Source organism: Pteropus medius, unplaced genomic scaffold (assembly GCF_902729225.1).
Source record: "Pteropus medius unplaced genomic scaffold, Ma_sr-lr_union100, whole genome shotgun sequence".
Lineage (NCBI taxonomy): Eukaryota > Metazoa > Chordata > Mammalia > Chiroptera > Pteropodidae > Pteropus > Pteropus medius.
In genome coordinates this window covers 9,573,152-9,595,491 of record NW_024347790.1, presented here as the reverse complement: position 1 = coordinate 9,595,491, position 22,340 = coordinate 9,573,152, and the positions used below count along the sequence as shown (strand labels likewise).

General features: G+C 33.3%; 1 protein-coding gene across 1 annotated transcript in view; it reads right to left on the bottom strand.

Moving 5' to 3' along the window:
• GPR158 (G protein-coupled receptor 158) overlaps nucleotides 1–22,340 on the bottom strand; it is a 328,034-nt gene that overhangs the window by 130,224 nt on the left and 175,470 nt on the right. Inside the window, exon 3 of the mRNA XM_039877581.1 lies at nucleotides 14,264–14,366. Within this exon, the coding sequence (XP_039733515.1) occupies nucleotides 14,264–14,366 (103 nt within the window). The remainder of the gene's footprint in view (nucleotides 1–14,263; nucleotides 14,367–22,340) is intronic.

The following is a 22,340-nucleotide window of genomic DNA, read 5'->3' as shown; positions in this document are numbered from 1 at the left end:
AACGGGGATTAAATTTACTTTCCCATCAAAAATAGCAAAAAAAAAAAAAATGAACAAAACATTAAAAGTCACAGTTTTACAGACATGGGACATCAGCAACAAAGAACAGAGATTCCTAACAAGTGTAAACACCCCTCAAACTAGCCAAACTACCATAAACAGAACCAGAACAAAAGTTAAGTTAGTAAAGAAAAAGTATCTGTGGAAAATCTTCATTCTGTGAAATAGTCTTTCTGAACCTAGTCTTTGTTTTCTTGCTTTAGCTAAACAGGCTGATATTTTCTCATTGGTTTAAGAAGCTCTTGGCTGCCTATAAGCCAAATAATATACACTATTTACTTTTGATAAAAAATAAACTTAAAACTTCACTTGTACGTGTAAAGGTATAATTCTCCTAGATGTTATGAGCAGAGACTATTTAGCACCTCGAATCACTCAACCTGAAAAATACGGCAGTATGTTAACTGCTTTGTGTATTTGAGGTTGTTAGTTTTTGTAACATATGACCATAGAAAGCAGTCACAGTCACATTTTAGCTACATTTGACAATATCTTTGTAAAATTTTCAATCATGTTTAACTAATCAAGATTTGAAAGTTCTTCTTTGCTTAAGGACCAAATTTATGGTCCCCTTCTAGTAAATGTAGAAAACTTAACCTTATCCCTGACTCATTTCATGACCATTATTTTACTTTTGTCCAATTTCCTCATCTTTGTTACTCTGTGGCATAGCGTATATTTCTCCAAATCATTTTTTGAATGAGGCAGTATATAGAACTGGGAGAACGGTACCTCAAACTGTATAGCATTTGACAGAAACAAGTTATTATTCAACTCAACAACTATTTTGAGTGTCAAATTATGTGTCAAGTGCAGTTTTAGTGAGATAAATAAGTGAACAAAACAAAGATCTCTGTGCCTGTGGAACTGATGTTCTAGTAGGGGAAACAGACAGAATCCATCAACATAATAGGTAAATAATATTATATGTTAAAACTGAGATGTGCCAAGAGAAAAAATTAACAGAGCAAAGTCACGGGCATCAAACATGCTGGGGGTGGAACTTGCGAGTGAAGAGAGTTCCAGGGAGAAGAGTCAGCCAGCACAAAGGTGCCGAGGTAGGGGCATACCTGGCACATGTGAAGAAGTGCGAAGAGGCTGTGTGGCTAGAGTGGGTTGAGTGGGAGGCAGTGCTGTGGAGGATGGAGTCAGAGAAGTAACGGGGACAGATGACAAAGGGCACTGTGGGCTACTATAGGGACTTGGATTCTACTTTCAGTAAAGCAGAGAGCCATGGTAGGGTTTAGAGTAGGGGAGTGATATGATATGCCTTATGTTGTTAAAGGATTACTTTGGTTCTATAGAGAATATACTGTAAGGGGTAAGGGTAGAAGTAGGGATATTAGTGGGAAGTTATTGCAGTAATTCAGGTGAGACTTGGTGGCTGGGACTATAGTATAATGGAACGAATGTTAGATTTAGATATAGTTTGAAGTTAAAGTTGACAGGATTTTCTGATGAGTTGGCTATGGAATGAGAGAAAAAGAAAAGAGTCCAGGATGACTTCTAGGTGTTTGGCATAAACTAGTGGATGGATGAAGTAACTGTCAGCCAAGATGGGAAAAATGCATGTAGAGACATTTTTGGAGATCATACGTTCAAACTTGACATTTCAGTTTGAGGGTGTCTACTAGAGACCCAAGTGATGATATTAAGTAGGCATCTTGATGTATAAGTCCGGAGTTTGGAAAAAAGTTCTGCACTGAAGACGAAGATATAAATGTCATCGGCATTTATATAGCATATAGAGTGGCGCGAGTGGATCAGATCACTGAGAGAGTAAGTGTAGATAGATAAGATTCCTAGGACCCTCCAATCCAATATTAATGCCAAACAAAATCCTTAATTACACAACTTTCCCAGGCTCTGACTCATATTTCAAAAGGGTATTGCATTCTTTCTTTCCATAACTGCAAATTCAAAAGGCAATCAACCAACAAATATTTTCTCTGGATTTAAATATGACTTAACACTATCAAAGAACTAAAGCTGCTGTCTTGGTTTGGGTCCCTTGAAAGCAGAGCCGGAATTTCAGTTTCTCCACACTCTTGGTCAATTGCTGAGCAAGCTTAGAGGGCTTCAGAGAAAGTCTGAGGCAGAAAAGGAAAGAAATTCTATGGGCATTTGAGGTGAGATGCCTACAGCATGCCCAGTAACTATCACAGTAACTAAAATCTGAGGTGGGTGAAGAGAATGTGATACAGGAGGCACACACACACAAAATGCATGATAGCTTCCAAGTTTCAAAGTCAGCTGCCTCTGGCACCACTCATATAGAATACAATTTGAATGGTGCCCCCTACATTTATTTGAGCAACATGCTAACCATATGCTGGACATAGAAAGGTGAATGAGTTTTGGACCAGATAACTCTAATTATATTGTTAAAAAACTTTCCTATACATTCAGAAAGAATTTAATTTGCAGAAGTAGTTTATTACTGCCTGGGATTCTTTACTTTCTTTTATAATACTATGTCTCAATAATTTTGTTAAAAATAGTAGAGAATGAAATGACTTACTCCCAGTTTACATTATTGCATTTAAAAAGTTGAACCCTCTTCAGTATGCTTTTTATTATGTAGATTAAACCAAATCAATCTCAGTATGGTGAGATACTCTAATAAACTGACTTGATCAAACTTCCCAAATCAAGCTAGTAAAAAAAAAAAAAAAAAAGGCAAAACAGTTTTTCCACTCAAATTTTGCAAAATTCAACAACTGATATTTGTAGAGAATTGTCACAGACCCATAAGACATTCTGCAACATTATAAACATTTGACTTTAAGCTCAGTTATTTGTTTTCTCTCCATAAGACACATCAAACAGTTAAAAAAGAAAAAAATTCAATTAAAAACAAAGTTCATTCTTTCTGAAATTTATTTTGTGTATTAAGTTTATATAATTAACAAAAAAATTAGGCTATTTTCTCTTATTTCTCTTACTAGAAAAATCTTTTTCCTAAATCAGACTTAAATATAATTTCTGCATTATAACAGAAAGAAATACATTTCTAGCAGTAATTCAATTCTGTTGCCTGTCTATCTTTCCTAATTATGGCCCTCTCTACACTGACATATTTTGTTATTCTTGTAAGTCAAGGTTCTTCCATATTTATTGCAATATTCCCCAATTCTGATTTACTGGGGAGACTGAGTTGCTTGTCTAGATTTACCCTAAAAAAAGACCCAGAGAATCAGAGGTAAAATTCAGGAACACAAGAAACCCAAGACAGTCCTGTTGAACAGTCCTTTCCTACTGTGCAAAGTTGGATTTAAATGCACCTACCCTGACCCATTACACTCTTCACCAACCAGTTATCCAGAGATCCACACCAACACAGAGTGAGCTCTGTCTCTGTTCACTTTTCTTCCTGAATATTCAAGCCCCTGTGACTATCTTTATTTGTGTTCTACTCTGCTTACTGCTAATGTTCCACAGACTGATATGCTATACCCAAAGAAACCATGTGCTCCCTATAGTATCAAAATTGTATTTCTCGAGATACCAGACTCAAACTAGAAAAATATTTAAAGAATATGTTATCATAGGTGTCTTTGGAATCTATAGGAAAATCTGCTTAGAAATCATCTTTGATGGTAATTTGATTTGAAAATTTCAGTTCTGAGCAACTTGAAACATTTACCACGCACAGAATCATGATTAGCTTTGGTAAGGCTTCAAAATGAAGATGATATTGGAATTATCAGATAAAACAAATAATTCCTGAAGACAAATGGTAAATATGAAGAGCTATTTGCTTTGGCAACAGCGGTTTTTCATGTCATTATATGGGTGATCAAGTATGCTGCCTTGAGCATAAATTTAGAGGACACTATGAGAAGGTTACAGTAGCAGCAAAGGACGTCTGGGAAATCTACAACATTCACCTGTAAACATGAGCTTGTCAAGATAAATTGTGACAACTGTGAACAGTATGTTAACCTATTTGCTTACCTTAATTTTACTTCACTGACATCAGAAAAATACAAAACCTCTAGACATTTTTTACATAAGTATATTTTATATTTATATAAACTAGTAAAAATATAAACTTTATCATGAATGGGTAAGTAAACTATAGTACATTTACTCAATGGACTTCTATGCAACTACTAAAATAGTGTTGAAGAAAACTATGTATGATGTTTAAAATGAATATAATACCAAGTTTTTAGAAAGATCATATATAGACATCTACATAAAAAAACATACATAAAAAGTTAAATTTTCAAATGGCTTTTTAAATTTGTTTTCTATACATTCCAAAGTTTTTAAATTAATGTGTGATATTTCTATAATAAAAACATAAATATTTTAAAACCCTGGCCCTCTAGATAGGAATGAATAACAAAAGTGGATTTTTGCTCCAAATCCCAAAGATCTAATTAACCTGTTGATGCTACAATTATTGAAAAATCACAGACTTCTGAATTAAAACATAAATAATGTTCTGAAAATTAGGTTTTTGTAGCTTTTAATTTTGATATAATTTGACATCTACAGAAAAGCTGCAAGAAATCCAAAATAAACGGATAAAAAAGATGTAATACACACACACACACATACTGGAATGTTATTCAGCCACGAGAAAGGAAGACGTCCTGTGATTTTTGACAACATTTATAAACCTTGAGCGTATAATGCTAAGTGGGACAAGGCTAACAGAGAAAGACAAGTCATATATGATATCACTTATATATGGAATGTAAAGGTCAAACTTGTAAAAAATAGAGAGTAAAATGGTGGTTACCAGGGAATGAGATGGTGGGAATAAGGTTGATGGTGTTTAAGGGTACAAACCTATAATGAGTAGTAAATAAGCCACAGAGATCTAACGTGCAGTATAATGAATATAGATAATAATATTGTACTATAATGATATAATGTGATCAATATTGCTTTATTGCTAATTATATTACAATATGTAAATGTATCGAAGTAACACTGTATACCTTAAATATATAAAACATACCGTGTAAAATTTATCAAATAAAAAGGAAATCCCATATATTCTTTACTCAGATTCATTACTTACATTCTACAGCATTCATTTTATCATTCATATGCTCTTGATAGATTTATGAATTTAAATGTATATTTATAAATTTATATGTATAGTATCTTTTCTAAACCATTTGAGAGTAAAGTTAGATATTGTATCCCTTTACCCATAAACACTTCAGTTTGTATGTCTTAAGAAAAGAGCATTCTCATACAAAACCACATTATGATTATTAAAGTTGAGAAATTTAATATCGATAAATACTTTTTATAAATAGTCCATATTAAAATTTCATCGATTTCACAGTAATGTCCTTTGTGTTTATTTTTATCTATCTGGGATGAAATCCAGGATCATGCATTGCATTTAGGTGTCATGTCTCTAGTCTCTGATCTGGAACATGATTAAGACAATAAAGTATTTTGTCTCATCTTCCAAAAAACTTTTCTGAATCAGTTTGTGAGTTTTGATGAGTTTGGTAAGGTTTTTGTTTTATAGACTATGAATCAACAAATTTTTAAGACTGTACCATATAGCAAACACACAGCTGTTAAAAAATGTGTATATTAAATGCATATAATAAATATTAAACTGCGTGTTACTGTTGGCTACATTATTTTATGTTGAATAATAAACTGCAGTACTTTATTCTCCATCATTAAACTAGGAAATGGAGATGATTTTAGTGAATCCATCATTTTTATGCTGTTCTTTGAAACTTTGTATTGCTTATTGATATTCGAATAAGATTGGAACAGTTAACACTGTTAACAATGTCTTTCTAAATATTTCACCCATTTGGAGATTTTTAAGAACTTCTATTGAAATAAGTTAGACAACTCAAAATAACCCTCCCAAAACATGCAGAGGTACAGTTTTAAATAATTTGCTTAGACATCCTATCACTTTATTAAATTTGAATTTCAGTTAATAGTGTTATCATTCATAACTAGCCGGATCTGTTTTCACAAAATAGTTTAGCAAATAATAAACAGCATTATTCATTAATTAAAAGTTGTCCTTATAAATAATGTTAAGTATTAATATTTTAAAATTTTTCCTTCAACAAGGTAATATCATCCTTTTCCTGAGAAAGGAATTGCAAATGGAATTAGAAGGTAACATTAGAAAACTTATATGGCAAAATTCTATTTGAATGTCCACTGCCAAAAAGAAAAAAAGAAAAAATTATATTGTATGTACATTGAGAAATTTTGTCATCTACCGCAAATGGCAACTTCAATCATTGCTGATGAAACACTAAAATTTTCCAGAAATTTTCTTAAAATATTGTTTTGTTTTGTTTTTTGGTTTTCTGAACTGAAGATTCAACTAATGAACAAACTAAAGGGACACTTTTCTCCTGCTCTTTTTTTTTTATTAAAAAATATACATTTTCTTGATCTCTTAAATTGGTATTTCCTTGAAATAAATTATAGAAATGTCAATTTGTAGCCACATTTTTACAACTTGTAGCACATTGTCAAAATGTACCCCAGAAAGTTTTCTCCCTATGTATTATGAAAAAAAATATTGAGTTTCTGATTTAGAAAAGAATGAGTAGAAGTAGGTACTGTGGGTTAAAGCAGAAGTTCTATATTTGAGGTCTTCATAGTCTAAACATTATATAGAAATAACACCATAGTTTTAAGGGGTTTGCTGATTAAGATTCTTGATTGCCAGTAGTATAAAGCTATGTTTTCACAAGAGCAGACATAGCATTTGGACAGTTGAGGATTTATATAGAAGTCATGCCTACCCTTTAAGGCCAGTTAAATCTTAAAGCTCTTACATTTGACCTAATTTACTAATATTGGACAGTGAGTTGTATTTTCCTCAAGACTGCCCTCATTTGTTATTTGTGGTATTGCAATAGGTTCTGGGAGGATGTGGGTCCGTCCTAGCTTGGAAACCTCACTTGTTTTACCCACTTTTTTCCTCCAGTTGTCAAAAAAGATGTCTGGCACACAATCAGTGCTCAGTGATATTTTTGACAGATGGAATTTCTGACACATAAATTAATCAATGAACCGAATCAGTTGATCATAGACTTCTTGGAGGTGTTGTGGCACTCAGTGGTAGGAACGGGTTCTGACAGAGGAAGATATAGCCTGGACCTTCTCAAGACTAGCTACCTGTGCTTTCCTCCTTCCATTCCACAGGCATGAAGAGAAAAGATGAGTCACAGTCATTGAAAATAACTCAGTTACAAGAAACAAAGAATCGAGTCAGACACTGAGAGTTCAACTTCACTCTAAGTACAAATAATACTCATCTGAAATCATTATTAGGGTAAACATCTCCTTCTTTTCTATACACATATTTGCTTTTTTATTAGAACTGAGGGAACATATTTATCAATCAATGTTAGGAGTTAAAATATTGCAATGAGCTACCCATGGGAAGATAAATTTGTTATTTCATCTATTTAGGATGATGAAGTAATCTGCTTCCAGTCTTAAGATAGATAAAATCACATCTAAAAATTAAGTGGAAAAAGGTACATGCAAATGAGCAGCTTCCACATATTCAGGAGATTTCTGTGCATATTTGGTTCGATATTTATAATATCCACAAGGCGAGAACAGTTAGCAGACTGTGGTTATACTTAGACTGCTATACAAAAAGGTTCCTATTGTTAGGACATGAATATATATTTGCATATCCTAAAATCAAGATTAGATAATACACTTTCATATACTTACATCATGAATGGCTAGCTGTAAAAATAGTTTCAAAATGAAGCCCAGTTCAGAATTTAAAAACTTATAACTCTCACTGTGAATATAGAATTCAATCTTTCCCTATATTTCTATATGCTTACTTATACATATTATATTCACTTTTCTGTTTATACCTAGATTTTTATTTCTCCCAAGTGACTTTACTGGTATTTTTCTTGAAAATACCATCTTAGACCTTAGACATATTCTGATGTAAATTATAAAGTTATTAAACACATACGGTAAAAAACACATATGGATTTTTTTGCCTCTCAATAATACATTCAATCTCCACAACACCCATTACATAAGTACTATAAACACAAGGACTAAGTTCTTGACATTCACATTAATATATTAATCATTATAATTTGGGGGATATCATGTGTTATCTGACTTACTCCTCACAACTACCAAGGGGATAGATTTCACTATTCCTGCTTTATGAATAAAGGAAGAGAGTCTCCGAATGTACAAAAACCTTGCCCAAGTCTCCTGCTAGTAAGTAGAGACAAGATTCAAATCTGTCCGTCTGACACAAAGGCAGCCTGATGCAGTCAGCCCACTGGATAATAAAGTGTTCCCAGTCAGTCACTTGGAATTGTGAACAGTTTCCTCTAGACAAATACACTACGGCCTGCTGTGTGCACTGGAATGGACGTTAAGTGGGAAATAAACTCACTGAGTGTGCTAGTTTGCTGTTACTGCTCTAACAGATTGCCCAAAACTTGGTGTCTAAAAGCAACACAAATTCATCTTGTTTCTTACATGAAATATAATATAGTTATATTCATTCTTATATTTTTGTAGCTCAGAAGTCTGACACGAGCTCAAATGAAGATGTCAGCAGGGCTGCATTTTTTTTTGGCTGAAGATCTAGGGGAGACTTCATTTCCTTTCCTTTTTCAGCTTCTTGAGGCCACCTATGTTCCGTGGCTTGTGAACCCATTGCTTCATCTTCAAAGCCAGAAATGTGGCATTTCTCTGACCCTCGCTGTGTCCTCATTTCTATCCCTGACCACAGCCTGGAAAGGTTCTCTACTTTTCAGGACTCGTGTGATTAGATTAGGCCCACCTGGATAATCCAGAATAATCTTGCCATCTCAAGGCCCATAACTTAATCACATCTGCAAAGTTGCCATGTGAGGTAACATATTCACAAAGTTGTGAAAACTGGGACATGCACATCTTTGAGAAACCATCTATTCTGCCTTACCATGGTGAGCTAATGTGTGGATGACTAATAGTCAAATTTCCCTGCCAGAGGTTTTTTTTAATATTTGGCAGAAAATAATTAACATAAGTGAACCTCTAATTAGCAGTCTAACAATGTAAAATGATGTAAATAAATAAAAATAACAAAGAAAAAATCTAATAAAGTAAATTTCAGCTAGTAGGGGAGATGGAAGATTTTTGGAGGATTGAGTATTACATCTCAGAGTAGAGTCCATTTTAAGGACAAACTGAACTGAAAAAAATTTGGGACCTGGAAATATATTCCTCCACTGGGAAGTAGAAAAGATACTAGATGAAAAAGATAAAAATAGGCAGAATATTTGAGGAAAGGGGTAAGCAGAATAAGCACATGCTTCTAACATAAAACAACAATATTTTTAAGTGTATGATATGTAACAAATACTATGATTAGAACTTTACATTCATTACTTCTTTTAATTGTTATAACAATTCTATGGAGCAGGTGATATTATACCAATTATATATATGACACAAATGAAGTTTAGGGGAATAATTTAGCACAGTGTAAGTAAGTAGTAGATCCAGAATTCAAACCTAAGTTAGCCTTATTCCAAAGACCATGCTCTTAGCTACTGTTGAACTATGGTAGAAATTCAGCTCTGAGATTAGCAACAAGCAAGTCCAAAATGGTTCAGAGAATTTCCCAATAGTTGAAAAGAACATAGTCAAAGATAAATAAGGTAAATGTAATAGTCAATAGTCCGAGAAGACTGGCAGCACTGGACATTCTTCCATTCACAACTTACTCCATCTGCCAGACACATTTATTGACTAGACTCCACTCCCTACGAATGGGACAAATTAAAGAAGATATGAAAATTTAAAATTAAGGAAATGACTGAGACAAACACATATGCCCAGGCAGTTAAATAGAGAATTTTACTACTACAACTAGAGTAAAACTGATTAGGACTAAGTTTCTACAATATAGCAAAACTGAACCAGATCACAAGGCTTAAGTAAGACCAAGAGTAAATGTAATGATGCCGATTGAGAGAATCTGATGTTCAAGCTCTTTTCATCTGTTCTAAGTTTTGGATTGATACTAGAGACTGATACTGACTTAGACTACAGACAGCCAAAGACTCAAACTTTCCAGTCATGGAACAGAAGAGAGGTAAGTAGTATAAGACCCAAGCACAACAAAAAAGATGATCATCACAGAGATCATCTCTGAATAGTTTGCTCAGAGCTCAGCATTCCTATATTGTAACTGCTTTCAAAGAGCTTCCCTTATTTTTATTCCAAAACCATTCTCTTTTTAAAATCTCTACTTTTTAAATCTTTTTTCCTCACCGTAATAGCACCAGAGTTGGCAAAGCGGGAATTGTCATTTTTAGGTATGGGTCATTTGAAAGTTGAGTTTATTTGGAAATGTACATGAGCTGAAGTCAATCTAAAAGATGAGAGAGGTAAGACTGAAAGGCTGGTAATGTGTCTACATAAAAGAGAAAAGACGTTTCACTAAAGATAGAATTCATACTAAGACAGATGGATTTAAGGAAGACGAGCTTGTCATAAGTTTGTATTTCATCAACCTGGAAATGAACAACCTAGATTTGAAGAGACAGTTATACAGCAATACTTGGTTATTCTGAAACACTGCTACTATACAGATGTCAGATCGTATTAGCTCTCATACAACCACAAATTTCTAGAGAGATGCCAGGAATACAATCTCTGGGCTGTCAGCACAATTTTAAATCATGTCATTTCAACACATTGTTGTTAGTCTTTACAAGTCCTTTGTTTAATACGGGCCTAGGTCTAAAGAAAGAATTTAAATCACTTTATATTTTAACAGGATTTTTAACAGTCATATATAGTTTTTCTCTAAGAGATCAGCACTGCGTCTTAGCCCCTCTCTCCAAATGGGATACAAGAGTATAATAGATGTGAGAATTTCAAGTCTTTTTCTAGATTTACCATAGTGCATTAAGTAAATTTTATCTTTGAGGTGCATCTTTTTCTGTGTTCTATATCCCATTTTCCCTGTCAGGCAACTAATTTCCTCCTGTTGTCTTTCACTTCTAAATATTCTTCCTATTGTGCTTCTCAATGCAGCACTGCTTGTTACAGATTTTTGCTGTCCCATCTTCCTTCCAATCCATGTAGAATTCATTTTCCAAAAGTTCTAGTTTAAAAAATTTGTTATTCTAATATGATAAAAATATGTGTGACAAAGTGCTATTGACCAATAGTACTTTACATATATCACTGATGTCTGTTTATATAAGTGCATGTGCTTTTTTGTTTGTTTATTCACTTATTTAACTACATCTATGAACACTTATTATGTGCCATGTATTGTGCTAGAAGTTTTACATGCTTTATCTCATTTTTTGGAGTCTTCAATACCTTCTTTACCTTTGGTCCCAGAGCTATATGTGGTCATTCCTTATTTCATGGATACCTTCTCAAGAACAATGAAAACAACTGCCCATATGAATTGCCTGGATACTATGATTAAAAGACTTAATATATTAAAACACAGAGATATGCAGTATATACCTAATAGTCAATGAAAAATACAAAGAATGTTAGGATAGTCCTTGGTAGAGGACCCTGGTGAGTTCTAACTTGTATTCTTGGTCAGATCGTTGTATTTTTTTCTTTATATAGGATGAGGAGTGAATAATGTTGGATTTTCATGCAACTTGACAATACAACTAGGAAAGGTATTTTGGTCAAAGAGTACTTTACTGACTTCAAATTATAAGGTGTAGCTAGCTTTCCGCTCTGTCATTGAAGAAGGTCAGTTCTGGTTAAGTATCTGCTGAGGTCAAAGCTGAATCTTTTCCATGGCTGCAGTGTGTACATGAAAATTAGACTTATGCAGACAAGCAGCCTTTCTTAGAGAGAGTAGGTCCAGTGAAAAACATTGGCTTTCAAAATAAGGAAGAAAGTAGGAGGTGTGCAAATTAAATAAAGATAAGTTGTTAAAGGTTAACTAGTTTTTCCTGGTGGTGTTATAAGCAAATGGTATAGTCATTCCCTGGCTCTACAATATTTAGATGTTTTATTTCAGTCACATAGTGGGAGCTGAGAACAAATGTGGGTAAACCAGAAACAAAATACCTTCACAGAACATAAGCTAAAACCTATTCCCTTAATCCTTCAGTACTGAATCATATGTTATGTCTGGACCATAAATGTGAAGAATGCCAAAGTAGCCCTGGCATTGCCAGGCTTGGCTACATATACACACGAGGAAAAGCATACCCATCCTGAATATATTATCACCATTGCTTTGTATTAGTTTTCTATTGCTGTATAATAAATTTCTAGAAAGTTGGGGGCTTAAAACACCTATTTATTATTTCTTAGTCCTGTTGATCAGAAGTCTGGACACAGTGAAATTGAGTTCTCTGCGCAAGGTCTCATTAGACTGAAATCAACATTTTGGCCAAGCTGTATTCTCATCTGGAGCTCATGGTCCTCTTCCAAGTATATTCAGGCTGTTGGAAGAATTTAGTTCCTTGCAGTTGTAGAACTGAGGTCCCTGTTTTCTTTCTGGCTGCCCTTAGCTCTTAGCTCTTACTGGCTACACTCAGGTCCTAGCTACGTGGCCCTTTCAAAACAAGGTAGTTTATTTCTTCAAAGCCAGGGCTAGAATCTCTCTCCAGTCTGCTGCTGTGGGAAGGAGTCTTATTTAAGACTAATGTAATCAAATGAGTGACTATACCATCACCCTCGCTACACAACACAGCCTGAATGAGGGAATGACTGCCTTAGTGTATCCACAGGTCTCACACTAAGGGGAGGGGACAGTACAGCGCATATGGGAGCAGAAGTCCATCTCAGAGTTATGCTTACAACTGTTACTCAGAACAAGGGCTGAACTTTGTCAACTATGTGACTAAAGAGAGAGCAAAATGTTACTCATCTCTGGAAGCTAGGAGTTAAATATAAACAGTCTCAAGACCAACAATAGTGCTTTTCAAGAGAAAAAGAAGAGAACCTATAAATATTCAAAATTCCAAAAAAAGATATTCAGGTCTCAATCTCAATGTACCCTTTGAACAATTTGCCTGGCAAAGATGCAAATTCCTACACAGAGCAATAATAAAGCTGGCAGAGATTTGTGAATGGCTATCTAAAAGATGCCTATTCCTTATTTTTAGGAACCCTAAATCTTAACTTCCCATAAAACCATTCCCTTTACCACTATCTCCTTCTTCTCAGTTATTCTAGTCAATAGCTGGCTATAAACCAACATGCTAACAACACATTTTCTACAGATGGAGTGAAAAAAAAATCAATATTCGACGTGTAATATTAACATTTTCTGGAGTAGGAATAAGACAACCAGGTGACTAAATTTTGATTCTGGGGTATAAACCCTGTATAACCACTTCTCCATGAATATGGGTGTACCTTCAAATATGATAGGATCGTTCTTCCTTTGATTAGGTTACATTATATGGCAAAATGATGGGACAGTCGCTCCCATGATTACATTATATTATGTAAGACTACATCTGAGCAGACTGTGGAAGATTCTCTTGCTAGCCTTAAAGAAGTAAATTGCAATGTTGTGAGAGGAATACATTGCTAGGACTTAAGGAGACTTTTAAGAGCGGAAACTAAGCCTAAGCTGACATCTACTAAGAAAATAGGGATCTCAGGCATACAGTTGCAAGGAAATGAATTCTGCCAATGACCTGAATTGAGCTTGGAAGAAGATCCTGAGCTTCAGATCAGATCACATGTCAGGTGATACCGAATTTTGGCCTGGTGAGACCCTCAGCACGGGACCAGGCTAATATCTGACTGAAAGGCTAACCAATGAAAACTGTATGATAATAAATGTGTGTTGCTTTAAGCTGTTAACTTTGTGGTAATTCTTTACACAGTATAGAAAACTAATATATAAAAAAAATGATAGATAAATACAATAAATATCTAGCAAAATTAGTTTTAGAAACTTTCCGCAGCGAGATCTCAGTACTAAATCCCAGTTGGTCTTACCGAGTAGTTACAATTTTTTGACTTTTAAAATGTATTTAAAACTAAAATACACCTAATATAAACACAATCTGAGATACTACAGAGTACTGTAGATAATAAACCAAAGCAAAACTCCTTAAATTATGAAAGAATGCCAAACAAGTGGAGATTTAACCATATAATTCCTACAAAGTTTAAAGACAATCTGAATAACTAATAATGGTAGATACGTATATCAAATATATACACAGAAGCAAAGAGCACTTACTCTGAAAGTTGTTCACAGAGAAGCCTTGAGGATGATAGAATCCTGCTTTACAAATGCACTGATAGGCTCCAAGCACAAATCCTCGGCCTTTAATTGGCATACACTATGAAAAAGAAAAAACAGCAATATAGTTGATCAGAGGTTGTTTCACAGTATCCGTCATTGCAAATGGTAACAGAACTAACACATTTCCTAGATATAAAATATCTAATTTTTGAACTTTTATTTTAGGTTTGTTTGCCAACAGACATTTTTTAGAAGTAGCAAACTGAGTTTCCTTTCTAAATATATGCCATTACAGCTGCAGTTACCACACATGTTTAACTCATTCAGTTGCCATAGGGAGTAATTACTAGATGTAGTTTTTATTTTTAATGCCTCACATATCATCTTATTGCTTTAAAAGATATTTCCAAAGCCTATAAGAATATGTTAAAAGTGATTCCATGCTAAAAATCTCTATCAAAGAAAAGGTAAGTAGATGAATAGATATATAGAAGCTGAGATGTGAAATTGCTTTCATGGATTAAGTACTCATCAAATTTCATTCTTGGAACACAAGTACACAAACTGATAGAATAACAAAGCAAAAAAATTATAATGTAAATTTAGAAGAGAAAAAAAGAAAAGATGAATTAAAGATCCCAAGGGCTCTTACTTAAAATCTTTTACATAGATAAATATGCTACATGTACCTAAACAAAAAGAAAAACAATGATCGTCTTTCCAAATAGGTCACATCAATAGATAAATGGACATCACCCAAAAGCTTAATCTTGGCTTCTTTCAAGAATAGCAATTAACCCCATCAAAACTCAACTTAACACACTTCATTTCTGCTATATTGAATTACATAAGAACAAATAACTCCTATGAAAATACAAACAGCAAATCAGTAAGACAGGGGTGTTTTAAGAATCTAAACAACACTGAAATTTCTTTTCTGATATCTCTGTATGAAGATCCCACTCCTTTGCCTTTTTGCCACTATAATCTATTAATCTAATCTATAATCTAGTAAATGTGGGTTATAAAATATCCCTCTAATATAGAGGCCCTTGAGAGAAAACTCCAAATAATTCAAATAATAATTTAACAATCTAAGCTTATGTGATTAGTGTTAAGATCAATATTATATATTATGAAAACTCTAGCAAATAGAAAAATGTTTAAATATAAGATAGTAAGAGCTAATACATGTTCTAAATACACAGAGATATATAAGAAAAAATTTTAAAAGAATTTCTTGAATATTTTATTTCATTAAAATCTCCCTTTTTTTTTTCATCCAATATACTTATATCCAATTATATTCTGCCATTGGAAACACAGTCCTTGACTCAGAGCCAAATAAAAGGATAGATAAATACAAGGCAATTCAACTGTGTTGGCAAGTATTTATGAAATACTCCTGTGTACCTAGAAAATTTCTATAGATCCTAATTAAAATAACACATACCAATTATAAATATTCAGTTATACAATAGGTCAGATCATATTTCTGAACTATATAAATAAAAAGGCAATTATAACATTTACTTTGGAGAAACACCAGTATTATGTAAAGAGTATATTTTTTGAGGCCAGTCAGAAAGTACAGATTTAAATTTGACTGTATCACTCACTAGCTATGTGAATTGAGCTGTTCTCTTAACTTCTCTGAGTCTTATTATTTTTTTTTAATTTGTAAGAATAATCATTTAGTCAGAGTGAGGTACAGTTTGAAGAAGGAAAACCACCAAGATGTCCTAACAGATTAAATGTATGGTATAAGAGGAAGAGAATATAGGATGACTTCAAGGTTTTTGGCCTGAACAATCTTAAATATGGAGTTACCATCATTATGCTGGGAAAGGCTGCAAGTGGAGAAGATTTGAGGGAAAGAACAGAAGTTCAGTTTTGCAAATGCTAAGTGTGAAGTGCCTGTTTGAAATTTAATTCTAGACATCAAATAGGCAGACTGCTCAAGTAGTATGGAGATTAGGAGAGATGTCTGGTCTGATAAGACTGGATAACTGAGACAATGAAGGACATAGGCCCAAAATGGTGAGATCAGGATGTTCAAATCCTAAAAGGTTAGAGAAAAAGGAAGAAGCAGAGAATACTGAGAAGGGTAATTCGGTGCAGTATCACTATTTCATTAACTAGATTGTGGTACTATGAGCATAACATCGAATTTTTCATGATTTGCATTTATTAAACATTCATCCAGCAAAGACTAATCCAGGTTAACTAAGTTTTAGATACTAAGATTACAATAACATACTTTAAATATTTTGCCTTACTGGAATTTGGAGGTTAATGCTATTCATTGAAACAGCATTAATTCCCAGATAACATGATTCGGCATTGCAACAATGACTCAGTGGAAAATTTAAGTGTTTAAGGCAGATCTGAAAGTTTATTGGAATAAGAATATCTCTTTGCTCTAACCTAACTCTAGAGGTGAAAGAAAGATGAAGTTTTGAAAAAATCCAGTTGATCAGATAAATATTGCCAGATATAAAGTCCCTTGAACTTAAAAAAAAAGTACTCCGTAATTTTATTATGGAAAATACAGTGGTATGAATTATTAATTACTTCGAACTCTTTGTTCTATTCTTAAATTATCTTATATTCTCAAAGGAAAGAAAAAAAGGTCAATAAAATACAATTAAAAAAATATCCTGCTGTACTTACTCCAAGAATGTGGGGCATGCATGGAACCTAATGTGCTATTGCTTACATACACTTGGCTTAGAGTATTTAAGTGATCTTGGCTTATTTTTCTTTTAATGATTGTAAGTTTGCGCTCAGCTTGCCATACATTCTTGCTCCAAACCACCACCACCATTCCATAGCTACTCTAACTCTGCCAACTCCCAATCAAACTTAAATGTGTTCAAGATTAGGCGATTAGTTTAGTATCAAGCTAGTTTTTAAGAAATCTCCATGAGTATGGTGACTACTCAACAAACATTTAGAATATTTGGACTGAGGAGCTACTTTTTAAATTTTTTCTCCTTAGGGATTTAGAATATAAATATAGATCCTCACTTAATACAGGAGAAAATCTTCAAAATTTTACTCTAATTTAACATGCATTTAAGATACTAATTTTAAAAATTGGACATATTTATTTTAGAGCCTCAAGTCTAAAACTTTATAGACATCTAAGAGGGTATAAATGGGGAAAGCAGCACTTCTTCTTCCATGAGACTAGTTGTTCCATGGTATCCTCTGATATACATTAAACATTTTATATTGAGTTATAGTACCCCTATGAGAAGGTAACTGCCCACAAGATTAGATGCCCTCTTTGATGACCCTTACCAAGCCATCAGGAGAAATTTACCAAGGAGCGCTCTTAAGAACCCATAAAGTTAGGGTCTGAGAAGTAATCCAGATTCAGATGGGAAGCTATGGTGGTCAAGAGTTTATAGCAAAATTGGTAGATTCCTAGAAATATACAACCTACCAAGTCTGAGTCATGAAGAAATCAAAAATCTAAAATAAATAAAAGAACTTATTCGTAAGTTCTAGTAAGAGATCAAATCATAATCAAAAACCTCCCAACAGAGAAAATCCCAGGACCAGATAGCTTCAATGTATAATTCTACCAAATATTTAAATAATACCAATACTCCTCAAGCTCTTCCAAAAAATTGGAGAACACTTTCTAACTCATTTTATGAGGCCAGCATTACCCTAATACCAAAGCCAGACAAAACCACTACAAGGAAAAAAAAAAGAAACTACAGACCAATAATCTTGAATAATATGGATATGAAAATCTTCAATAAAATACTAGCAAACCAAATGCAAGTGCATTAAAGAAACATACACCATAACCAAGTGGGATTGGAATTCAAGGATGGTTCAACTTACAAAAATCAATCAATGTAATACACCACATCAACAGAATGGACCAAACAACACAATCATTTCAAATAATGCAGAAAAAGCTTTTGACAAAATTCAATACTCTTTTGTGATTAAAAGGAAACTCAAAAAAACTAGGAAGAAGAAAAATACTTCAACTTAATAATGGCCACATATGAAAAGCCTAGAGCCAACATCATACTCAATGCTGAAAGACTGAAAGCATTTCCTCTAACATCAGGAACAAGGAAAGGATTCCTATTGTCACTACTATTCAGTGTAGCACTGTAAGTCCTAGCCATAGCAATTAGGCAAGAAAAAAGATATTAAAGGTATTCAAAAAGAAAAGGAAGAAGCACAATTATTTGTGTTTGTAGAGGACATGGTCTTATATGTAGAAAACCGTAAAAATTTCACACATACACACACACACAAAATAAACTGTTAGGATTAATAAATATATTTTGCTAAGTTTCAAGATACAAAGTCAACATATGAAATTGATTGTTTCTATACACTAACAATAAATAATCCAGAAAGAAAATTGTTTTAAAATCCCATTTAAATAACTTCAAAAAGAATAAAATACTCAGGAATAAACTTAACCAAGGAAGTGAAAGACTGGTAAATTGAAAATAAAGCATTGTTGAAAGAAAATAAATAAGACACAAACAAATGAAATGATATCAGTGTTTATGAATTGGAAGACTCATTATTCAAATACCTATACTACCCATCGCAATCCCTACCAAAATCCCTAAAAAATCCCAGTGTCAATTTTTGCAGAAATAGCATAAAACTATTTTTAGAGTCATGTGGAATCTCAAGGACCCCAAATAGCCAAAACAATTTTTTAAAAAAATGAACAAAGTTGGAGATCTCACACTTCCGTATTTTGAACATATCACAAAGTGATGGTAATTAAAATGCTCTGGTACTGGCATGGAGGCAGACATATAGAATGGTACAGAATAGAGAGCCCAACGATAAACCCTCAATGGTCAAAGGATGTTTGCAAGGATGCCAAGACCAAGTAACAGAAGATAGAACAGTCTCTTTAACAAATGGTGTTGAGAAAACTGGATAGCCACATGTAAAAGAATGAAGTTGGACCTTTCTTTACCTTACACCATATACAAATATTAACTCAAAATGGATTAAAGATCTAAGCATAATGCCTAAAACCATTGAAACTCTAAGAAGAAAACAGAGGAAAACAATTACATTGAATTTGGGAATAAGTTCTCAGATATGACACCAAAAGCACAGGCAACAAAAACAAAAACAGACAGATGGGACTACACCAAACTTAAAAACTTTTGTGAATCAAAGAATACAATCAATGGAGTGAAAAGGCAACCTATGCAATGAGAGAAAAGACTGAAAACTATATAACTGATAAGGAGTTAATATCCAGAATATAAAAAGAACTCCTACAACAACAACAACAACAACAACAAAACTCACAAATAACATGATTTAAAAATGGGCAAAAATTTGAATAGACATTTCTCCAAAGAAGATATACAAATGGCCAACAAGTGCATGAAAAGATTCTCAACATCAGTAGAGAACACAAATCAAAAGCACAATGAGGTATTCCTATACCCATTATGATGGTTACTATCAGTAAAATAACAAATGTTGGTGAGGATGTGGAGAAATTGGAATACTTGTGCACTGTCAGCAGGAATATAAAACAGTGTAGTCACTTATGGAAACAATTATGGAAGTTCCTCAAGAATTTTTTTTAAATTGCCATCTGATCCAGTAATCTTATCTCTGGTATATATATACAAAGGACTTGAAAGCAGGGTCTTGAAGAGATATTTTAACACTCATGTTCGTCACAGCTTTATTTACAACAGCCAAGAGCTAGAAGCATTCTAAATGTTCATCAATGGTTAAAGAAAATGTGGTATATACATACAATGTAATTATTACTCAGCCTGAAAAAAGAAGGAAATCCTGTCACATGCTACAATACAGTACAACCTTGAGAACATTATGCTAAGCCAGTCACAAAAAGACCAATATTCTGATTTTACTCATGTGTAGTATCTAAAGTAATTAAATTCATAGATAAAGAAAGAATGGTGGTTGCCAGGGGCTGGAGAACAGGGGAAATAAAGGGTTGTTTAATGGGCACAGAGTTTCAGCTTTGCAAGATGAAAAATTCTTGAGATCTGTTACACAATAATGTGAATAGAGTTAACATTACTGAACTGCATGCTTAAATATGGTTAAGATGGTAAATTTCATGTTATGTATTTTTACCACAATTAAAAATATCTTAATAGTTTAGAGCAAAATGGTCTTTCTTCCTCAATGATGTGTATGTAAACAGTACGGGTTATATTGCAACACATAATTGGCATGACATGTAATTCATCTAAACTCCTGGTAAATATAATTGCAGAGCAAAACCTGGCCAGCCTGACAGTCATAAATATTTTATACAGAGATGTTTCTGAGCAGTGGAATGGCTAAAATAAAGGCAAAAATTAGATATATAGAGGGGAAGTTTTGTTTGGCATTTAATGGAAACAATGCTTGTGCCTATGGATCACATTTACCTATAATTCTGGGGGGAAAATTTATTTGTATGGAAAGGAGGAGGTAAAAAAAATTGCAAATACAATAAAATTTATAAAATTCAAAATCTTCTAGAAATGGATCTTTAAATACCTTTTTTTCTTCTTTTTTTACTTTGTTTTTGAATCTTCATAAAACATAAAATATTTCTAGCTTCTCTGAACTGAACACTATGAACAGAATTCAACATTTCTTCAGGAGTCAGAATCATTACTTTGAACAATAGATACTGAACTGTGCTGAAACACACTAATGCCCACTAGAGCTATCGAAGGTTTATGGCTATTTTCTCATATGCGAAATAGCCCGGACTGCAGTACTTTTTGAGTTCTCATGCTTAGTTTTTATGCTTTATTTTCTTTTTCCTTCTTTATTTTGAGCTACTAGTTGTCATATTTTAATTATAAAATATGGACTTTCTTCTAAAAGTGTCTTTTCCCTTCTAAATTATGGTTATAATTGCCTGTATATATGAAAACTAGATCACCAGAATATAAACCAATAGTATATGAGATAAGAAATAACAAAGTAAGAGTAAATAAGATAATAAATAGTTCAAATTTACTGAGTGTTTACTATATGCTAGGCACTGATATAAGGACTGTACAAGTATTAACATATTTAATTCCATATCAATTCTATTATTATCTCCATCTTAATGATGAGAATATTAAGGTACAGACTGCTAAAGTAACTTACTCAAAGTCACACAGCTAATAACTGGCAGAACTAAGATTCCACCCTACTGTTCCAGCCCCAAGGGGAGTAAAGAATGACTACTCGGCACAAAGTATGGGGACAGAGTATAATTCTACACACAGAAGCAGATGCTACTTTGGTCACTTTGGCATCTACTTTTATTGTTCCAAGACTTTTATTTTTCTATTCTTGGTTTCAGGCAATATTCCAAATGGATCAGTATGCTGGATCATTAAGCTTCAGGTAAGTGTAAATTTTTAATTTTAAAATATATTATATATATATTTTATTTATAATATATTAATTATAAATATATAATATATTTAAAATATATAATATATTTTAAGAAACACAGTTAATTCCTACACCTGTTACAAATTTTAAAATTAAACCTTTCTCTTCCCAACACAGAGTTCTCAACTGGAATCTTAAAAAATGAATCTTCATTTTGGAGCATTCAAGTGGAGTATATCTTCTCTACCTGAATTCTCGAAAACAGCAGCCCCTCTGTGTCTAAAGAGAATCATGAAGTCAGTTAGCAGATGCTCAGTCCCAAGCTAAACTCAGCAAGCATAGCAATAGGAATCAGAGGCTTTCATGGCAGTCTAGATTGTCAGTTCTTCCACTGGTAGCAAAAACATGGCTCTGCTCTGCTTTGACAGAAGACTTATCTACTTCCAGAAAGGATTTCCTGCTATATTGAATTTATTGAGCCTCATTCAAAAAGCAGATGGCAATACCACAGAGGCATAAAAAAAGATGAAAAGCTTGATACTGGCAAGATGAAGTAGTAACTGGGTCTACTAGAATATTTTTAAAAGACAGCAGCTTTTGTTTTTCTTTTACTCCTTCTATATAACTTGTGAAGTAATACTGTGAAATGTTGAATCTGTTAGTCTGGGAGTGAGTTAAGGGGGACTTG